The sequence below is a fragment of the Grus americana genome, chromosome 26, assembly GCF_028858705.1.
Source record: "Grus americana isolate bGruAme1 chromosome 26, bGruAme1.mat, whole genome shotgun sequence".
In the NCBI taxonomy this organism is placed as follows: domain Eukaryota; kingdom Metazoa; phylum Chordata; class Aves; order Gruiformes; family Gruidae; genus Grus; species Grus americana.
The window spans coordinates 4985819-5001175 of NC_072877.1; the positions used below are offsets into that span (position 1 = coordinate 4985819).

The window sequence follows — 15357 nt, forward strand, 5'->3', positions numbered from 1 at the left end:
GCTGCCGGCTGACACAGGGTGCTTGGCCTTCTTGCCACCCGCCTCTCCCGATACGGGCAACACACGGCCTGAGACGACGCCTGGCGGCAGCGACAAACAAATCAACACCCCCCTCCACCCCGGGGCTGCCTCTGCAGAGCTTCCTCCACCACTTGGGCCATGTGGGGTGGATGACGCTGGGGGGCTGGCCTGGGGACTCAGGAGTGGGATCCGCAGGGGGCTCAGCAGGGGACTCTCTGGGGAACCCTTCTGAGACTTGCCTTCTGGGCCACCCTTCAGGGGATTCCCTGTAGGACTCCCCTTTGAAGTCTCCATAGGACTCTCCTGAGAAGGCTCCCCGGGACTCTCTGGCAGCCAGGTGGGGAGCTCTGCCGCCACCCACCCTGCTTCCCCTTGGGGTCCAGCAAGGGGGACATCACCACCCCAAGTCCGGAGGGGCCAGCATCCCCCAGCATCGCTGCTGCCACTTGGTCCTTGGGGCAGCTGCCCTCCTCCCTGTACTCCGAGAAGTCAGGGAGCTGGTTGAGAAAGGCGGTGCTGCCAGAGACATTGGGACATTGGGGATGTCAGAGACATCGGGGACAGTGTCCTTGCTGTCCCCTAGCCCCGTTGCCACTGCTCGCTCCTTGGGGCAGCCGCCCTTCACCACGTACTCAGAGAGGTCAGGAAGCTTGTGGAGGAAGGCAAAGTTGGGGCTATCAGGGATATCAGGGACAGTGTCTGTGCCATCTGCAGTGTTGAGCCAGGCGAGCGAATCATTGGTGTTGGTGTCACTTGTCTGCAAGGAAAGGCCTCGGCGAAGGCAGCTGGCCCCTGCTCGGGAAGATCGACGGGCTTCCCTGGGGCTGCCGGGGTAGTCACTGCTGCTGGAAAAGCAAACAAACTCAACCAAACCCCAGGGCAATGCAAGCTTTCCTTGGCTTGACCACCCACCTGCAGGCTCTGCCGCCCCCCCCAAAACTCACCTTTGGGCTTCATGGTGGTTCTGCTGTTCAACAGGGCCAGGGCGGGCTGGTGGGGGCTGGCAGTGGGGTCGCTGTTCTCAATGGTTGCCCCACCCTTGTTGGAGGCCTCTGACAGCTTCTGGGTTCTGCCGGGCAGAGTGTGGAGCACAGGGCTGCCCTGCACCCATTGCTGAGCCGTGGGGCAGCAGGGTGGCAGCAGTCCAGGGCGGGCAGGGATGTGGAGCACGCAGGAGCCCGTGGAATAGAGGGGCTGCCCCGGGGGCAGGGCCCACAGCCCCAGCCCCATCGGCTGGTGGGGCAGCAGCATCCCCATCACCCAGCTGCTGTCCCCAGCCGTAGGCAGAGTGACAGGGAGCAGGCACGGGGGGGGAGCTGCACCCATCAGACCCCCAGCCTGGAGCTTGAGTGCCGTGATGCGAGAGACGTGGAAGAGACAACTGTCCTCCAACCCCACGGAGCTGCAGAGAGAGCAGGAGAAAACATCGGGGGGGTCAAGGAGGGGCCCACGGCTCCCCCACCCGTGGGCTTCAAAGGCTTCCTGCGCACCCACTGACACCGACAGGCCTCCTCCTCCTGCCTGGGTGCAGCACAGAATCGCTTCCCCCGTGCCGCCTCGGTACTCACAGAATCGCTTCCCCCGTGCCGCCTCGGTACTCACAGAATCGCTTCCCCCGTGTTGCCCCGGTGCTTACAAAAAGGCTTCCCCCGTGCCGCCGCGGTGCTCACAGAAAGGTTTCCCCCGTGCCGTCTCCATTCAACAGACGGCAGCTTCTCCCAGGGGCCAGGACCAACCTCTGCGCGTGCTCCACCACCTCACACTCAACGGCGCCGAGCTCCGGAAAGGACACCCCCCATCTGGGGCTGTGGTGGCCCACCAGAGCCGCTCTCTCACTCCCCTCATTCACTAAACAGGGGAGAAAAGGCATAACGAAATACTTGTAGGTCGAGATAAGGACTCACTCACTAATTGTTGTCACGAGCAAAACAGGCCGAACTTAGAGAGGGAATTCATCTGATTTATTACTAGGCAAAACAGAGTAGAGGAATGAGAAATGAAATCAACTCTTAAAACACCTCCCCCCACCCCTCCCATCTTCCCAGGCTCAACTTCACTCCCCGCTTCAACCTTCCCCCCCCTCAGTGGCACAGGGGGACGGGGAATGGGGGTTACGGTCAGTTCATCTCACGGTGTTTCTGCCGCTTCTTCATCCTCAGGGGGAGGACTCCTCTCATCGTTCCCCTGCTCCAGCATGGAGTCCCTCTCACGGGGTGCAGACCTTCAGGAGCAAACTGCTCCAGCGTGGGGTCCCCCACGGGGTCACAAGTCCTGCCAGCAAACCTGCCCTGGCATGGGCTCCCCTCTTCACGGGTCCACCGGTCCGGCCAGGAACTTGCTCCAGCGTGGGCTTCGCACCGGCCACAGCCTCCTTCAGGTGCCTCCACCTGCTCCAGCGTGGGGTCCTCCACAAGCTGCAGGTGGAATCTCTACACCCCCTCATCCTTCCTCCATGGGCTGCAGGGGGACAGCCTGCTTCACCATGGCCTTCACCACGGGCTGCAGGGGGATCTCTGCTCCGGCGCCTGGAGCTCCTCCTCCCCCTCCATCTGCACTGACCTTGGTGTCTGCAGAGTTTCTTACATCTTCTCACTCCTCTCTCCGGCTGCAAAAGCTCTCTCTCTCTAAGTGTTTTTTCTTCTTCTTAAATATGTTATCACAGAGGCACTGATTGGCTTGGCCTTGGCCAGCGGCGGGCCCATCTTAGAGCCGGCTGGCATTGGCTCTATCAGACACAGGGGGAGCTTCTAGCAGCTTCTCACAGAAGCCACCCCTGTAGCCCCCCCGCTACCGAAACCTTGCCACGCAAACCCAACACAGGGGCTCCCCGACAGAAGGTGCCAGGACTGAAAGCCACTGCTGGCCCTCCCCTCCTCTTGGCAGCGCTTTCACAGCCTCACCAACACCAGGGTTCCGCGCTTGCTCTGGGACCTCACCCCCACCAGAGCCCAGCTCCCAAACAGACCCCATCACACAGCAAGGGGAACACGGGGTGCCGCAGCTCTGGGTGCAGGCAGGGGGTTACAGCTCCCAGCAAAGGCTGAGTTGCAGACAAGGGGTGCAGGCAGCAGCACTGCTGCAGGTGCCCCCCAGAGCAGGACAGGGCCCTGCCTTGCTGGGGCCACAGGGCACTGGTCTATCTCCACCCACAGGTCCCACCCCCAACAGAGACCACTGAGATCCCCCCCAAACCAGGACCAGTGGAATCCTCATGTTCTCAGCACAGTCCAGATCAGCAGTCCCCAATGCTACATGTTGACAGACCCACAAGGCACCCTGACTTAGGGGACACCACTCACACTCCACCACCCCCTCTGTGCCTGAGGGAGGGGGTGTTGCAGCCCCACAGCTGCAGGGGGCCCATGGCAGTGAGGGGGGCATGTCTTCCCTAATGCCCCTACAGATCAGCTGTGCGGGGACCTGGTGTAACCACACAGCAGGGGCCCCCCTGACTCCCCCCACACCACTCACCCTAGTAAGAGGGAGAGAAAGGGGCCGCTGTGGTTTAACTCGTTTTATTTAGACTCAAAGGTAACTGGCCCAGCTGGACCATGCACGTGGGGCTGAGACCCAGTAGAAATGCAGCAGTAAGTCAGGAGTAGGGTAGGATGGGGCGAGCTGCAGCGGGGCACAGCACCCAGGCTGCCCAAGGAATGGTCAGTCGTTAAAGAGGAGGGTTTATGAGAGCTGCCCGCAGTCGGTAATGGTGATCTTCTTGCTTGTTTTGCCATCTTTGGAGCCACAGCGCTCCATAGCCTCCACCACATTCATCCCCTCCTTGACACGGCCGAAGACAACGTGCTTGCCATCCAACCTGCAGGAGAAGCACCGGTCACAGCTGGTACCTGCTGTCCCCATGCAGGGACCTTGCCACCAGGCCTGGCATGTCACATCCCTACCTGGGACCCCCAAACCTGCCCCCCCACCACCCCCCCACTCACCATTCGGTCTTGGCAGTGCAGATGAAGAACTGGGAGCCGTTTGTGTTGGGGCCGGCATTGGCCATAGACAGGATGCCAGGGCCCGTGTGCTTCAGGATGAAGTTCTCATCGGGGAACTTCTCCCCATAGATGGATTTGCCGCCAGTGCCATTGTGGCGCGTGAAGTCACCACCCTGCAGAGCAGCAGCATTTCAGGTCACGGGCTCAGCACAAGACCCAAACCAGGTGCAGCAGCCCTTCAGAGGCCGCAGGTAAGAGGCAGAACTGTTTTCCCACCCCAAATCTGCCAGCACCCAACTCCAAAACCCACACAAGCACCAGATCTCCTCATCCACCCACCTCCCTGCTGTGGTGGGAGCACCACGCACCTGGCACATGAACCCAGGAATGATTCTGTGGAAGCAGGACCCCTTGTAGCCAAATCCCTTCTCACCAGTGCTCAGGGCACGGAAGTTTTCTGCAAAGGAAGAAAACCACCATGAATGGCTCATTTTTTCCAAAGTTAGGGAGAGCATTGGGTTTGACAAAGCCACAGTGTAGCCAGTGCCGCATTACCAACCTGCTGTCTTTGGGACCTTATCTGCAAACAGCTGCAAAGAGAGGAGAGATTGTTAGTCAGGTTGCATAAAGACCGGTCACCGCCCTCAGGGGCACCCCAGCCCGCAGCCACCCTCTCGCTGCTTGGAGCCCAGGGACCCCCTCGTGGAGGTGGATCCTGGCCATGCCTGCGGCTGCAGAGCATTCCCCACCTCAAGCTTTCATCTGGAGGCATCTGGAAACTCTGAACTAACAGACATGGCATCCAAACGAGTTTAAATATGCCGCATGTCTCCTCAACAGGGCAGATGCGCATTCGTTCCGTTGGCCAGGATTAAATTAAAAACCTATTTGACTCGAGCCTTCCAAGGCAGAGCGCACACCACCTCCCAGTTACTCCAGGAGGGTTGCAGGCAGCAAGCAAGCAGCCATCTGCACAGCGAGGCGCTGCCGGACAGGGAGCGTGCTCCCCGCGGGCTCTGCGACAGCCGCAGCGATTCCTGGAGCGCAGCCCCGGCCATAGCAGAGATGCTTCACACCACCGGGTGCCCGCTTCGCGGGGCGCTAAATGCTTTGCCGTCGCAGCGACAATCCTGCGGCGATCGGGTTGCCACCGCGGCGCTCGCTCCCCGCCGGCCTTTCGAGACCCGGGAGCACAACTGGCAGCCTAGAAGCATCATCCCGGGAAGGGGGGGTCACGCAGCTCGTTGTGATGCACCAGGCGGCTCCGGGGGCTGCTGACGCCCGCCGAGGGGCAGCCCTGTTCCGGGTGGTGGTGGGGGGGGAACCGGGACAAAATGGCGGCGCGGGCAGTTGCAGCCCCGATCCCGCAGCAGGGGAAACCGCCGCGTACACTCCGGGGCGGAGCGGAGCCTCCCGGCGCGGCAGAAAGGCGGGCTGGCGGCGAGGCCGCCCGAGGCCGGCAGGCACGGGGTGCGGGGCTGCCTGCTGGCGGAGCGGCGGGACACGCGCTGCGGCGGGGCGGGAAATGCCGGGCGGCGCGGCGGGGCTCCCCGCGGGCGGGGAAACGCCCTGGGCTAGCACCGCGACGCCGCCGCTTCCCAGGCGAGGCGAGCCACATCCTCCGCCCCGCTCAGCCCGCAGCGGGGGCGCCTGGCGGGGCCGGGGGGGGGATGTGCCGGGTCCTTTGTTCCCTCCACGCCGCTGCCAGAGCGTCGCTGCCCTCCCCCCCGCCTTTCACATCCCCCTCCCCCGCCCAGCGCGGGAGCCGCGGCCACGTGGAGGCGGCGCGGACCCCCCGCCGCCCCCCACTCGCGGCGCGCAGGCGCAATGCCCACCGCCCCTCCCCCCAAAACGGCCCCGGCGAGGAAATGGCGGCCCCCACCCCCCCCCCTCACCCCAGCACCGCCGGCTGGCCGGCCCACCCCCCCCCCAGCTCTGCCGGCTTCCCCATCCCTCTCAGCCCACCCCCCCCACCTCGAAGGTGACACGGCCCAGGGGTTCGCCGTTGGCGGCGATGTCGAAGAAAACGACAGGGTTGGCCATGGCGGGAGCTGGGCAGCGACGACGAATCCGTGCGGCGGGCGCGGCGCAGCAGAAGGAGAGGGGCTGCCCGCCGCCCTTTATATAGGGCCGGGGAGGGCCCGCCTCCCCCGCGGCGCCGGCCAACGGCCGCCGGCCTTGTGGCGGAGCGGCGGGGCTGACGGCCAATCGGCGGTGCCACATTTGAAGGGGGGGGGGAAGCGGGGGCGGGGGGCGCGCGGGTCCTGCGGCTGGGCAGGGCGGGGCGCGCATGCGCGGTGCCTGCGGGGAGGGAGGGGGGGGTGAGGCGGGGGCCGGGGCCAGGGCCGAGCCGCGGGGGGGGGGGGGGGGGTGCGGGCGGGGCCGGGGCCGCCGTGTGGGGCAGGCCCAGGGCGGGAGGGTGGCGGCGGGGCTGTGGGCAGGCCGGGGGCCGGGCGGGCGGCGCAGGCAGCAGCAGCAGCAGCAGCAGCAGCAGCCGCCCTGCTGGGCGAGCGGGGCCGGGAGCGCGGTGGGGGCGGCTGCAGCCGCTGTTTGGGGCGCTCTGCCGCGGGCTGTGGGGCGGCCGGGCCCCGCTCCCGCCTTGGAGAAGCCCCAGAGACCCCCAGTCCAGCCCCGGGTAAGGCTTCCGCTCCCGCCACGCTGCTCGGGGCCTGCCGGCAGCGCTGCCCGTCCTGCCCGTGGTTAATGATTGACGGCGGCGGGCACGGTTCGCTGCCTGGCCTGGCCGCGACTGCCCGGGGGGGGGGGGGGGCAGGACCCGCCCAACCGCCCACCTGGGCTCCCCTGCCGTAGGCCGGGGGGGGGGGAAGGGGGGCCGTGGGGCCAGCCCCACGGCGGGGTGACAAGGACCAAGGGGGACACGCGGGGGGGGGGGGGGGCGCACCCTGCCCAGCGACGCGTAAGCCCCGCCGAAACGAAATCCTTTAATAGCCAGCAATAAGGAGACGGTACAGGGCGCTCGACGGCAGGGGGGGCTGCGGGGCAGTTGGGGGACCGAACCCCACACCCCGCACCCCCAGGCCGGGCACGTATGTTACAAGGGGAAGCAGCGTATGCACATTTATACAGGGGGCGTGGGCCAGCCCCGCAGCAACGCACTTGCCTTTAAATACGGGGGAGTGGGTCGGGGGGGGTGGGGGGCAGTAGTGTTTCTACACTATGTACAGCCTTGTGCTTCTGGGGGGGCTGAGCCCGTCCGTCTGTCCGTCCCATCACGTCCCTTCAGGAGAAGCCCCCTTGCTGGGGGAGGGGGGGGGTCCCGGCTCTGCAGCAGACAGGGGCACACCAGCACTGCCCCCCCAGCCCCACGATGGGGTCCAGTGGGGGGGTGAGGATGGCTCAGTTGTTCTCAAAGAGGGAGAGGAGGTCGTCGTTGCTGCTGCTGGGGAGGTCAGGGGGACCCAGGTAGGAGAGCAGCTCATCGGGGTTCGTCAGCTCAGGCAGGAGCTGGGGGCGGCAGTGTGTGACAACCGGCCCCCCCAGCTCCTCCCCATCCACCCCGCAGCAGCCAGGGTCCCGAACCAGCAGCAGGACCCCAGCCACCCCCACCGGGGTACTCACATCGAGGGCAGGCTCTGACCCGTCACCCGTCCCGGTCATGCCGGGCGCAGGGGGGAAGGTGAGGTCAGCAGCGTGCGCTGGGCCAGGGGGTCCCAGGGGGGGCCGTGCTGGCGTGCTCCGGTGGTGCAGCGGCTGTGCTGGCTGGCTGCCCGGGGGGGTGTTGTGCAGCCCCAGTTGTACTGGGGGGTGGGACGGCTCCATCCGCCCTGGCGGGGGCAGCTAGGAGGAGAGAGTGCGGCAGTGAGACCCTCCCTTCACTGGGACCCTCCCAGTCCCCCAAATGGGGAGATGTGGGGGCCTGAGGAGGAGCCCCCCCACCTGCAGCCCAGCTGACCTGTGTGGGGAGAGGGGGTGCGGGGGGCTTCTCAGGGGCCAGGAGACCACTGGGGATGTCGGACTGGTAGGAGATGGGGGGCGGTCCTGGTGCGAAGTCACTCAGTGTCGGAGTGCCGGGAGCACCGGAGGGGGGGAACGGTTCTGGGAAGCCCCCGGGTCCTGGAAAGCTGGAACCTGCGGGAAGAAAGAAGGCAATTGGGTGGGGGAGGACACAACGTGGATGGGGGCCGTCCCTGTCTCCCACGGGTTCCCCCATACCCGGGGCACCATAGTCGGCAGCAGCACCCGCCGGTGGTGGCGGCAGTGCTGGGAAGGGTGTGGAGCCAGGCCCCAGGGCCGCGATCATCTCCATGATGTTAGGCAGCACCATGTGCGTGGGGCTGAGGGTCCGGCACCGCTTCAGTGCCGGCCCCTCCGGCTCCTCCTTGACGTGGACGTCGGGTTTGACTGGGACAGGTTTCCAGCTGCAGGTCGGGTCGATGGTGATCTCCTCGTGCTCCGAGCTGGGGGCAGGATGATGGGGGGGGGGGGGTGTCAGCTGCATGGCCCCCCAGGCATGGTACAGTGCCAGCCAGGGACAGACGGAGTGGGGACACTTACTTCTGGATGTAGATCAGGATGCCCAGCATGTACTGGTCCACCTCCAGCCCCTCCAGCAGGGCCGTCTTACTGCAGGCAAGGAGAGGCAGGGTGAGGGCAGGAAACCCCCCCGTGGGCAGGGAAACAGGGGCACGGCCCCACTGGGCCCCCACTCACTTGCAGACAGGACACCGCCACGTCCCCCTCTCGCAGTTGAGCTGCAGGTAGGACTCCAGGTCGAAGCACTGTGGGGAAGAGCAGCAGCTGAGCTGGTGGGGGGGGAGCACACGGCAGGCAGTGCACCCCCCAGCCACCTGCCACCACCACCCCTACCTGTATGTGCCGGCAGTCATGGCCCCTGGCTGGGAGCTGAATCCTCCGGAAGGTGATGGGGCACTTGAGGGACACCTTGATGGCCGTCTGCTCCACACCATCCTCGCCGTTGGGCCCCGGGGTCCCTGGGATGGTCCCGCTGCTGAAGTTGCGCTTGACTGGGAGGGGGGTGAGGGGCACAGAGGGTCAAAACTGGGATGCCAGCATTGGGGTGGCACCGTGGTGGCATCTGGGCATGGTGCCCTATCACCCCCACTGTGCTGCAGCCCCTGGACCAGGGTGTCGTCCCCCCCCCCCCATGCTGCAGCCCCCCATCCCCCAGGACCTGGCAGGCCAGGGGTGCTGGCTGCGGCGCTCACTTTTGGTGATGCAGTGCTCAGCAGGGAGCAGGCGCTTCTTGATGAGACCCTGCAGCACTGAGCGCACTGAGGGCCGGTGCACCAGCTGCAGGACGAAGAGGTGGGACTACGGAGAGACGGGACAGGAGACTCAGCCATGGCCCCAGCCCCCGTGCCCCAACCCCTGGCCCCCCTCCGGTGACTCACGCAGCAGCAGGCGGTGACGGTGATCTGGATGGTGTTCCTGCCAGGCTGGCAGACGTGCTTCAGGTAGAGCGGCTTGTGGGAAGTCTTGTTGTCACCACGCTCGATGGTGAGCGGCGTGGCATTGACGCTCACCTGCACAGAGGCTGGCCAGTTGGTGTTCATCTGCCGGTCCTCGTGGTGGTAGCACTTGAACTGCAGCTCCAGGTCAGGCCTGGCAGGGCAAGCAGGGGTGTGGGCAGGGGCGTGAACCACCGTGCCAGGTACCACCGCGCCATAGAGCGCCACGCTGTGCCAAGCCACGCCATGTACCATCATGTCATACCGCACTGCGACCAGCCATGCCAGGTACCACCACACAGAGCACTATGCTGTGCCACGCCACGCACCACTGCGCCATGTAGCGCCATACTGAATCATGCCATGTACCACCGCGCGTACTGCACCACGCTGTGCCAAAGCATGCCAAGTACCACGGCACCATACAGCACCGTGCCATGCTGAACCAGACCATGTACCACCACGCCAAGCCGTGCCACGCAGCACCGTGCTGCGACAAGCTGCGCTGCGCAGCACCGCGCCACGCCACGCTGTTCCACGCCGCACTGCACAGCACCACGCTAAGCGGCGCCGCACGACGCCATGCCGCTCTGTGCGGCACAGCGCCACATGCGGCACCGTACTGTGCTCTGCCGCGCCGCGCAGCCCCCTGCCCCCACCTCATCATGAGAGTCTTGTAGACGGAGTCGCGCAGCTGGAAGACGTGGTTGCTGACGGCCAGGTTGTGCTGCAGGCGGAAGGGCTCCAGCACCACGCCGTCCCGCACCGGGAAGGTCAGCCGCAGCTCCTCCCCGGGGGCCGGCCCTACCGGGGACACGGTCAGCAGGGACACCCCTGCCCTGGCCACGCCCCAGAAAGCCCCACCCACCAGGGCACCCCATCCCATGAAAGATGCTCCTCCCACTCAGGCCCTGCCCCCACAGTGGAGGCCCCTCCCACTCAGACACCCCATCCCTGTGCAGGAAGCCCCTCCTGCTACGGTGAAACCCCATCCGTGCAGGAATCCCTTCCCACTGAAGGCTTCCCACCACCCGAGAGGCCCCTCCCACCACCCGAGAGGCCCCTCCCACCACCCGAGAGGCCCCTCCCACTGAGGTCCCAACCTTCTCACAAGCCCCTCCTACTACTCAGCCCCTCCCACTTCCTCAATCTGCCTTCTCATTGGACAGTGCCTCTGAGGCCCCTCCCCAGCCCTCCCCAAACTTAGGGTGGCCACGCCCCCTGTGCTGAAGCCCCTCCCTTTTCCTCAAGATTCCTCCCTGCAGCACCCTGCCTTTAAAGGGGCAATGGCTACAGACTGGCAGCAGTGGGGCCCACACAGGGGCTCTGAGATGTGCCCCCCTCCCCCCCCGCCCAGGACCCGTCCAGCCCCACAGGGACACCTACCCGAGGGCGATGGGTGCAGGGAGGTGACGCTGGGCTTCATGTCTGGCAGGAAGGGCGACTTGACGTCCTGACCCGGGGACGCATAGGGGGGGATGCCACTGCCCGGCGTCATGGGCGGCGTGGGGTTCCCGGCTAGCGGCGAGCTGGGATACCCCGGCAGCGACCGGCCTGGCTGCAGAGGCACCGCGCACCTTCAGCGCCCGGCCAGGCCAGCATTGCCCCCCACCCGGTGCCGGGACTCACCCCATTGACGGCTGCCTGGCTGTAGGTGCCGAAGCTGGCGCTCTGTCCGTTGAACTGGTCAGCCGGCTGTGGGAGGAGGAAGGTCCCGGGGGGCTGGCACCAGGGGATGGGAGACACCCCCCCACACACGCCGTGCCTGCTATCCCCACTCTGGTACCTTGTAATAGGGTCCAGCGTTGCCCGAGGCGGAGAGATACTGGCCCATGCCTTGTTGCAGCCTGTGGCCAGGGTAGGAGGGGGACGGAGCGGAGGGCTGGGGGGCGCTGGGGGTGTACTGGGCACTGGCCGCAGCGTACTGCCCGCCCTGGAGGTACTGCTGCGCTGGGTATCCCTGCAGGGCCAGGGGAGTCAGAGTGGTGGGGGAACAGTCCCGGCACGCCATGATCCCGCCAGCGCAGATGCTCACCTCGTTGGAGTACGCCCGCTTGAGGCCCTGACGAGGAAGCTGCTGGCTCGGGGGGGGGGCCGGGTAGGTGTGCTGGGGCATCCGCTGCCCACCGTACAGGGGGCCGGCGCCAGGTGCCCGTGCGGGGCTCATGCTCACGGGGGAGACGCCGGAGGGAGCCAAGACACCCGCAATACCAGCCGAGCTCATGCCGGCAGGGCCGCGGGGTCCGGCATGGGGCAGGAACTGGCCGCTGAAGGGCTGCCCTGCTCCCATCTGCAGCGGGGGGAGAGAGGGGAGTCATGGCAGGGCAGGGGCAGCCACCAGCTCCCCGGCTCTGCCGTGGCCAGGCTCTTACCGCGCCATACTGGCTCAGCTCTTGGCTCTGCTTCTCCTGCAGCGCCGCCACCGTCGCTGTAGCCGTGGCCGTGGCTGTGGCAGCAGCGGCAGCCACAGCGGCGGCGGCAGCCGCCTGGGTGAAGTCGGCGGGGGGCCGGCCAGCGTGTGAGGGGAGCCCCATCCCGCCGGGGCCGCCGGGGCTGCCGGCATAGCTGGAGGACAGAGAAGCAGGGAAGGGGCATGCAGCGGCCCTGCGGGGGGGCACATGCCAGGACAGGGTGTGTAGGGCTGGCCTTACCTGGCAGCGAAGCCCGGCCCGCCGGGGTAGGTGCCACGGCCATAGACGCTCGGCTGCACGTAACCCTTCCCAGACGCCCCCTCAGCAAAGGGCTGCTGTGGCAGGAACGGTGGCGAGCTTATGCCCGAGCCGGTGCCGGCCATGCCAGGCAGCAGCGGGGTGCTGGAGCTGCTCCCCCCGGGGCCCATGGGGCTGCCAAAAACCTGGGGGGTGCAGGTGGGGGGGGGGGAGCAGCGGGTCAGGCAGGGGGCAGCCATGCCCGTTTGTGGGGAGTCCCCGGGGTGGGGGATGAGGATGCTGCCAGTACCTGGCTCTGGGAGGTGTTGCTGACACCCCAGACGGTGGTTACCACGGAGAGGGATCCCGCCGGCTGATTGGTGCTCGGTTGCCAAGGAACAGCCTCGTATGCAAATGAACCATCACTAAAAAGAAAAACAAATTAATTAAGACGAAGGACAGAGGGATGGAGGCCATGGCCTGGGTAGCAGCAGCCCCAGGGTGCCGGCACTCACCCGTGGGGTGTGGGCGGCAGGGAGGGTTTCATGGGGTTCATGGAGTTCATCGGCAGCGGGTGGGCGCAGGCTGGGTCTTCCGAGGCCGCGGCGGGCGCTGCGGGACGGCGTCACCGTCACCGGGGCTGCGGGAGGCAGAGGAAACTGCGGGTGAGGGGGCGGCCATCCCCAGGAGGGGCAGGGGACCACGGACCCCGGCGGGGCCAGCAAGGGGGGGAGGCCCGGAACCTGCCCGCCCACCCCCCACCTCCCCGGCCTCCGGCACCGGGACTTGGCGTCCTGCCCGGGCCTGGCACGGGGAGCCGGCCAGCACGCGCCCGCCCCCACCGCCCCGGTCCCGCCGTGGGGGGGGGAGTGGAGGGGTGGGAGGTCCGTGGCCCCCCAGGAAGCCCTCCCCGTGCTGGCCCACCGCGGCTTCCCCCCAAAAATCCCCACGGGCACAGACACCCCCCACACACACACCGGGTGCCGCGGGCTTTCCCCCACGCCTGCGGGTGGGGGGAACCGCGGGGACTTTCCAGGACGAGACCCGGAGGGGAACGCGGCCCCTCCAGCATCGCCCCCCGCCCCCGGCTGGGAGCCGCCGGCGCCGCCCGGGGTTTTTCCAGCCCGGCCCGGCAGCGGGGGGCGCCCGCGGGGTCACCCCGGCGCTTTCGGTTCCCTCCCGGCCCCGCGGGAGGGCGGCAGGGATGGGGCCGCTGCGGGGGGAAGGGGGGGGGCACCCGCGCCGAGCCGGGCCTGCCCCGATCCCCGGGAGGTGCCACCAGCTCCGGGCCCCCCCTGCCCCTCGCGGTGACAGTTCCCCCTTTCCCCGGCCGCGGGCTCGGTGGCACCGCGGGGACAGGCCCCGGGGCCGGGCCCCCCACCCCATTGCCATGGCAACCGCCCCCGCCGCCCCCGAGCAGCGTGGGGGCGGGTGTGGGGGGCGAGGGGCCATTTTCAGCCGCAGCGCGGGGCTGCGCGCAGGGTCCCTCCCGCCCGGCGCGGCGCTGCCCGTCCCCGCCCGTCCCCGCCCGCCCCGGCGCTGCCCGCACTCACCGTCGCGAGCGGCCCAAAATGGCCCTGGCGGCGCCGGGCGCGCGCGGCTGCGCGGAAGCTGCGCGGGATTTTCAGCCCGCGCGCGGCCCCGGCTCCATGGCGGCGGCGCGGGGGGGGTGGGGGGTGGGGGGGCGCGGGGCGGGGCGCGCGGGGGCGGGGCGGGGCGCGCGGGTCCGAGCCGGGCCGAGCCGAGCCGAACCGGACCGAGCCGAGCCCGCGCCGCCGCCGCGCACAATGGGGCCGCGAGCTCATCAGTATGCACGGGCCGCCCCGCCCCGCCCCGCCAGGCGCGGGCAGCCGAGCACCGAGCGGGAGAGCGGGGCGGGTGTAAAGGGCCGTGCGTGTGAGAGGCTGCTCGTGACACAGAGGGGTCGTGTGTGACCGTGCGTGTGACAACCTGTGTGATACGGTGTGACTGTGCGTGCGCAGGGCGATGCGGTGTGACGCGCGCGTGTGACAGCGTGACAGGTGCCTGTGACAGCGGGGGTGGGACCGAGGGCCACGCGTGCCCGTGACGCCGTCTGAGCGTGCACGCGAGCGTGAGCAAGGTGTGTGCAGGGACGCAGACCCCCCCGTGCGCCAGAGCGACCGCGTGCCAGCGACACAACGCGCGACCGAGTGCGCAACAGCGCAACCGCACCAACGCAGCCACGCGCCCCGCTTTGAAAGGTTGCACGCTCGTGTGCAAGCACCTGCGTGTGTGTGTGCGTGGCGCACACCCTCCCTGGCTCCCAGCGCCCCAGCCCCGCAGCCGAAGGACGACCCGCGTGGCGCTGGGAGGACTCGGTGTTTATTGGGGTCCCAGCCAGGGCCGCCCCCCTGGACCCCCGTGGGAGGACGCGGCACCCAGCACTGGCCCAGCAGCTGCAGGGGCTCCAGGCCGGGGTGCCTGTGTGGGTGTGGGGGGACACGGTGCTCCCCAGGGACAGGCAAACCGCCCCGCGGGTGCCCAGGAGCTGGGGGAGGGGTGGGGCAGCACCCCCAGACCTGCCTGGGCCCCCGAGAGAGGCAGCGGCTGCAGGGACAAGTGCCGCACCAGGCTGGGAGGACTGGGGAGGGGGCTAGGCCCAGCACGCTGGACGCTCCCAGAAAAGATTCTGGGGACCAGCGCCCCCCTCCTGGGGGACGGGGGGGCTGAGGGTCTCACCCGCCGTGGCTGGGCCGGGCGGCCCCCAACCCCTCTCGCCTTGCCGTGGCGGCTGCACCAAGGCTGGCCCCGGCGCGAGCCAGACAAGGACTCCAGGCGCCAGTGTGGGGTGTTACAAGGTCTGTAGTTAAGGAGGGAGGAGGGAGACGAGCGAGGGACAGACAGTCGGACAGACGGACGGACGGGAGCATGCTGCCACCGCCGGGCTGGCGCTTAGGCCAGGTCCTTGAAGGCGTCGAGGTTGAAGGCCGTGTCAAGGAGCCGCTGCAGCTCCGTCAAGTGGGTTTTCTTGTTGCCGGTGGCAGGAGCAGCCGCCGGCTCCCGCCCTGCATACCTGTGGAGAAGGCAGCAGGGAGTGAGGGGGGGGTCTGCACCCCAAGACACCCCCCCACCAGCATCACAGCAGCCCCCCCCCGAGCCCCTACCAGACGGGCTTGGCGCGGTTGATGGTGGTGCGGAGCCGGGGTTTGACGTAGTCGTAGTAGCCCTGGTTCTTGTGCTCCTCTTGGCACCACACCAGCTCCGCGGCCGGATACTTCTGGGCTTCCCGCTGGAGGAGGTCAAAGGGGAACGGGGAGAGCTGCGGGGAACACGGAACGGCGTCACGGCGGCCGCAGC

The 15357-nt window shown here is 67.9% G+C and overlaps 4 protein-coding genes across 9 annotated transcripts in view; all 4 read right to left on the reverse strand.

Moving 5' to 3' along the window:
* Nucleotides 1-642: 642 nt before the first annotated feature.
* Nucleotides 643-1558, reverse strand: LOC129196784 (uncharacterized). The gene is made up of 3 exons (XM_054804725.1): nt 1516-1558; nt 966-1423; nt 643-866 (listed from the first exon to the last, which is right to left on the reverse strand). The coding sequence occupies exons 2-3, from the start codon at nt 1345-1347 to the stop codon at nt 643-645; spliced, it is 606 nt and encodes a 201-aa protein (XP_054660700.1). The 5' UTR covers nt 1348-1423; nt 1516-1558.
* A 1962-nt stretch (nt 1559-3520) lies between these two features.
* On the reverse strand, nt 3521-6084 carry LOC129196785 (peptidyl-prolyl cis-trans isomerase A). The gene is made up of 5 exons (XM_054804726.1): nt 5937-6084; nt 4522-4552; nt 4331-4419; nt 3963-4135; nt 3521-3835 (listed from the first exon to the last, which is right to left on the reverse strand). Exons 1-5 carry the CDS (start codon nt 6003-6005, stop codon nt 3700-3702), a joined length of 498 nt encoding a protein of 165 aa, XP_054660701.1. The 5' UTR covers nt 6006-6084; the 3' UTR covers nt 3521-3699.
* An 801-nt stretch (nt 6085-6885) lies between these two features.
* ZMIZ2 (zinc finger MIZ-type containing 2) lies at nt 6886-13796 on the reverse strand. 3 transcript variants are annotated; one of them, XM_054804724.1, is made up of 19 exons: nt 13593-13796; nt 12555-12679; nt 12350-12464; nt 12043-12134; nt 11764-11956; nt 11427-11681; nt 11178-11351; nt 11021-11086; nt 10778-10949; nt 10051-10195; nt 9335-9545; nt 9149-9254; nt 8790-8947; nt 8634-8701; nt 8478-8546; nt 8136-8380; nt 7876-8051; nt 7542-7760; nt 6886-7427 (listed from the first exon to the last, which is right to left on the reverse strand). In XM_054804724.1, exons 2-19 carry the CDS (start codon nt 12602-12604, stop codon nt 7320-7322), a joined length of 2622 nt encoding a protein of 873 aa, XP_054660699.1. In that variant the 5' UTR covers nt 12605-12679; nt 13593-13796; the 3' UTR covers nt 6886-7319. The 3 variants fall into 3 exon arrangements, with proteins under 3 accessions (XP_054660699.1, XP_054660698.1, XP_054660697.1); XM_054804723.1 differs by having other exon boundaries at nt 12043-12137; nt 13593-13795; XM_054804722.1 differs by having other exon boundaries at nt 12043-12245; nt 13593-13794.
* A 1048-nt stretch (nt 13797-14844) lies between these two features.
* Nucleotides 14845-15357, reverse strand: part of OGDH (oxoglutarate dehydrogenase) — a 34334-nt gene continuing 33821 nt past the window's right edge. For all 4 annotated transcript variants that reach the window (XM_054804720.1, XM_054804718.1, XM_054804721.1 and 1 more), the window contains 2 exons: nt 15165-15319; nt 14845-15073 (listed from right to left, as the gene is read on the reverse strand). In XM_054804720.1, the coding sequence (XP_054660695.1) occupies nt 14953-15073; nt 15165-15319 (276 nt within the window). In that variant the 3' untranslated portion in view covers nt 14845-14952. The remainder of the gene's footprint in view (nt 15074-15164; nt 15320-15357) is intronic.

Excerpts from the sequence above, each read along its gene's own strand:
- LOC129196784 (XM_054804725.1), bottom strand. The coding sequence starts at position 1,347 with ATGGGTGCAGCTCCCCCCCCGTGCCTGCTCCCTGTCACTCTGCCTACG. Across the intron at positions 867-965 it reads AACCACCATGAAGCCCAAAG|CAGCAGTGACTACCCCGGCA; the intron begins GTGAGTTTTGGG and ends TTGCTTTTCCAG.
- LOC129196785 (XM_054804726.1), bottom strand. The coding sequence starts at position 6,005 with ATGGCCAACCCTGTCGTTTTCTTCGACATCGCCGCCAACGGCGAACCC. Across the intron at positions 4,553-5,936 it reads TGGGCCGTGTCACCTTCGAG|CTGTTTGCAGATAAGGTCCC; the intron begins GTGGGGGGGGTG and ends CTCTCTTTGCAG. Across the intron at positions 3,836-3,962 it reads TGCACTGCCAAGACCGAATG|GTTGGATGGCAAGCACGTTG; the intron begins GTGAGTGGGGGG and ends CTTCTCCTGCAG.
- ZMIZ2 (XM_054804722.1), bottom strand. The coding sequence starts at position 12,604 with ATGAACTCCATGAACCCCATGAAACCCTCCCTGCCGCCCACACCCCAC. Across the intron at positions 9,255-9,334 it reads CCGTCACCGCCTGCTGCTGC|TCCCACCTCTTCGTCCTGCA; the intron begins GTGAGTCACCGG and ends GTCTCTCCGTAG. Across the intron at positions 8,702-8,789 it reads ATGACTGCCGGCACATACAG|TGCTTCGACCTGGAGTCCTA; the intron begins GTAGGGGTGGTG and ends TCTTCCCCACAG.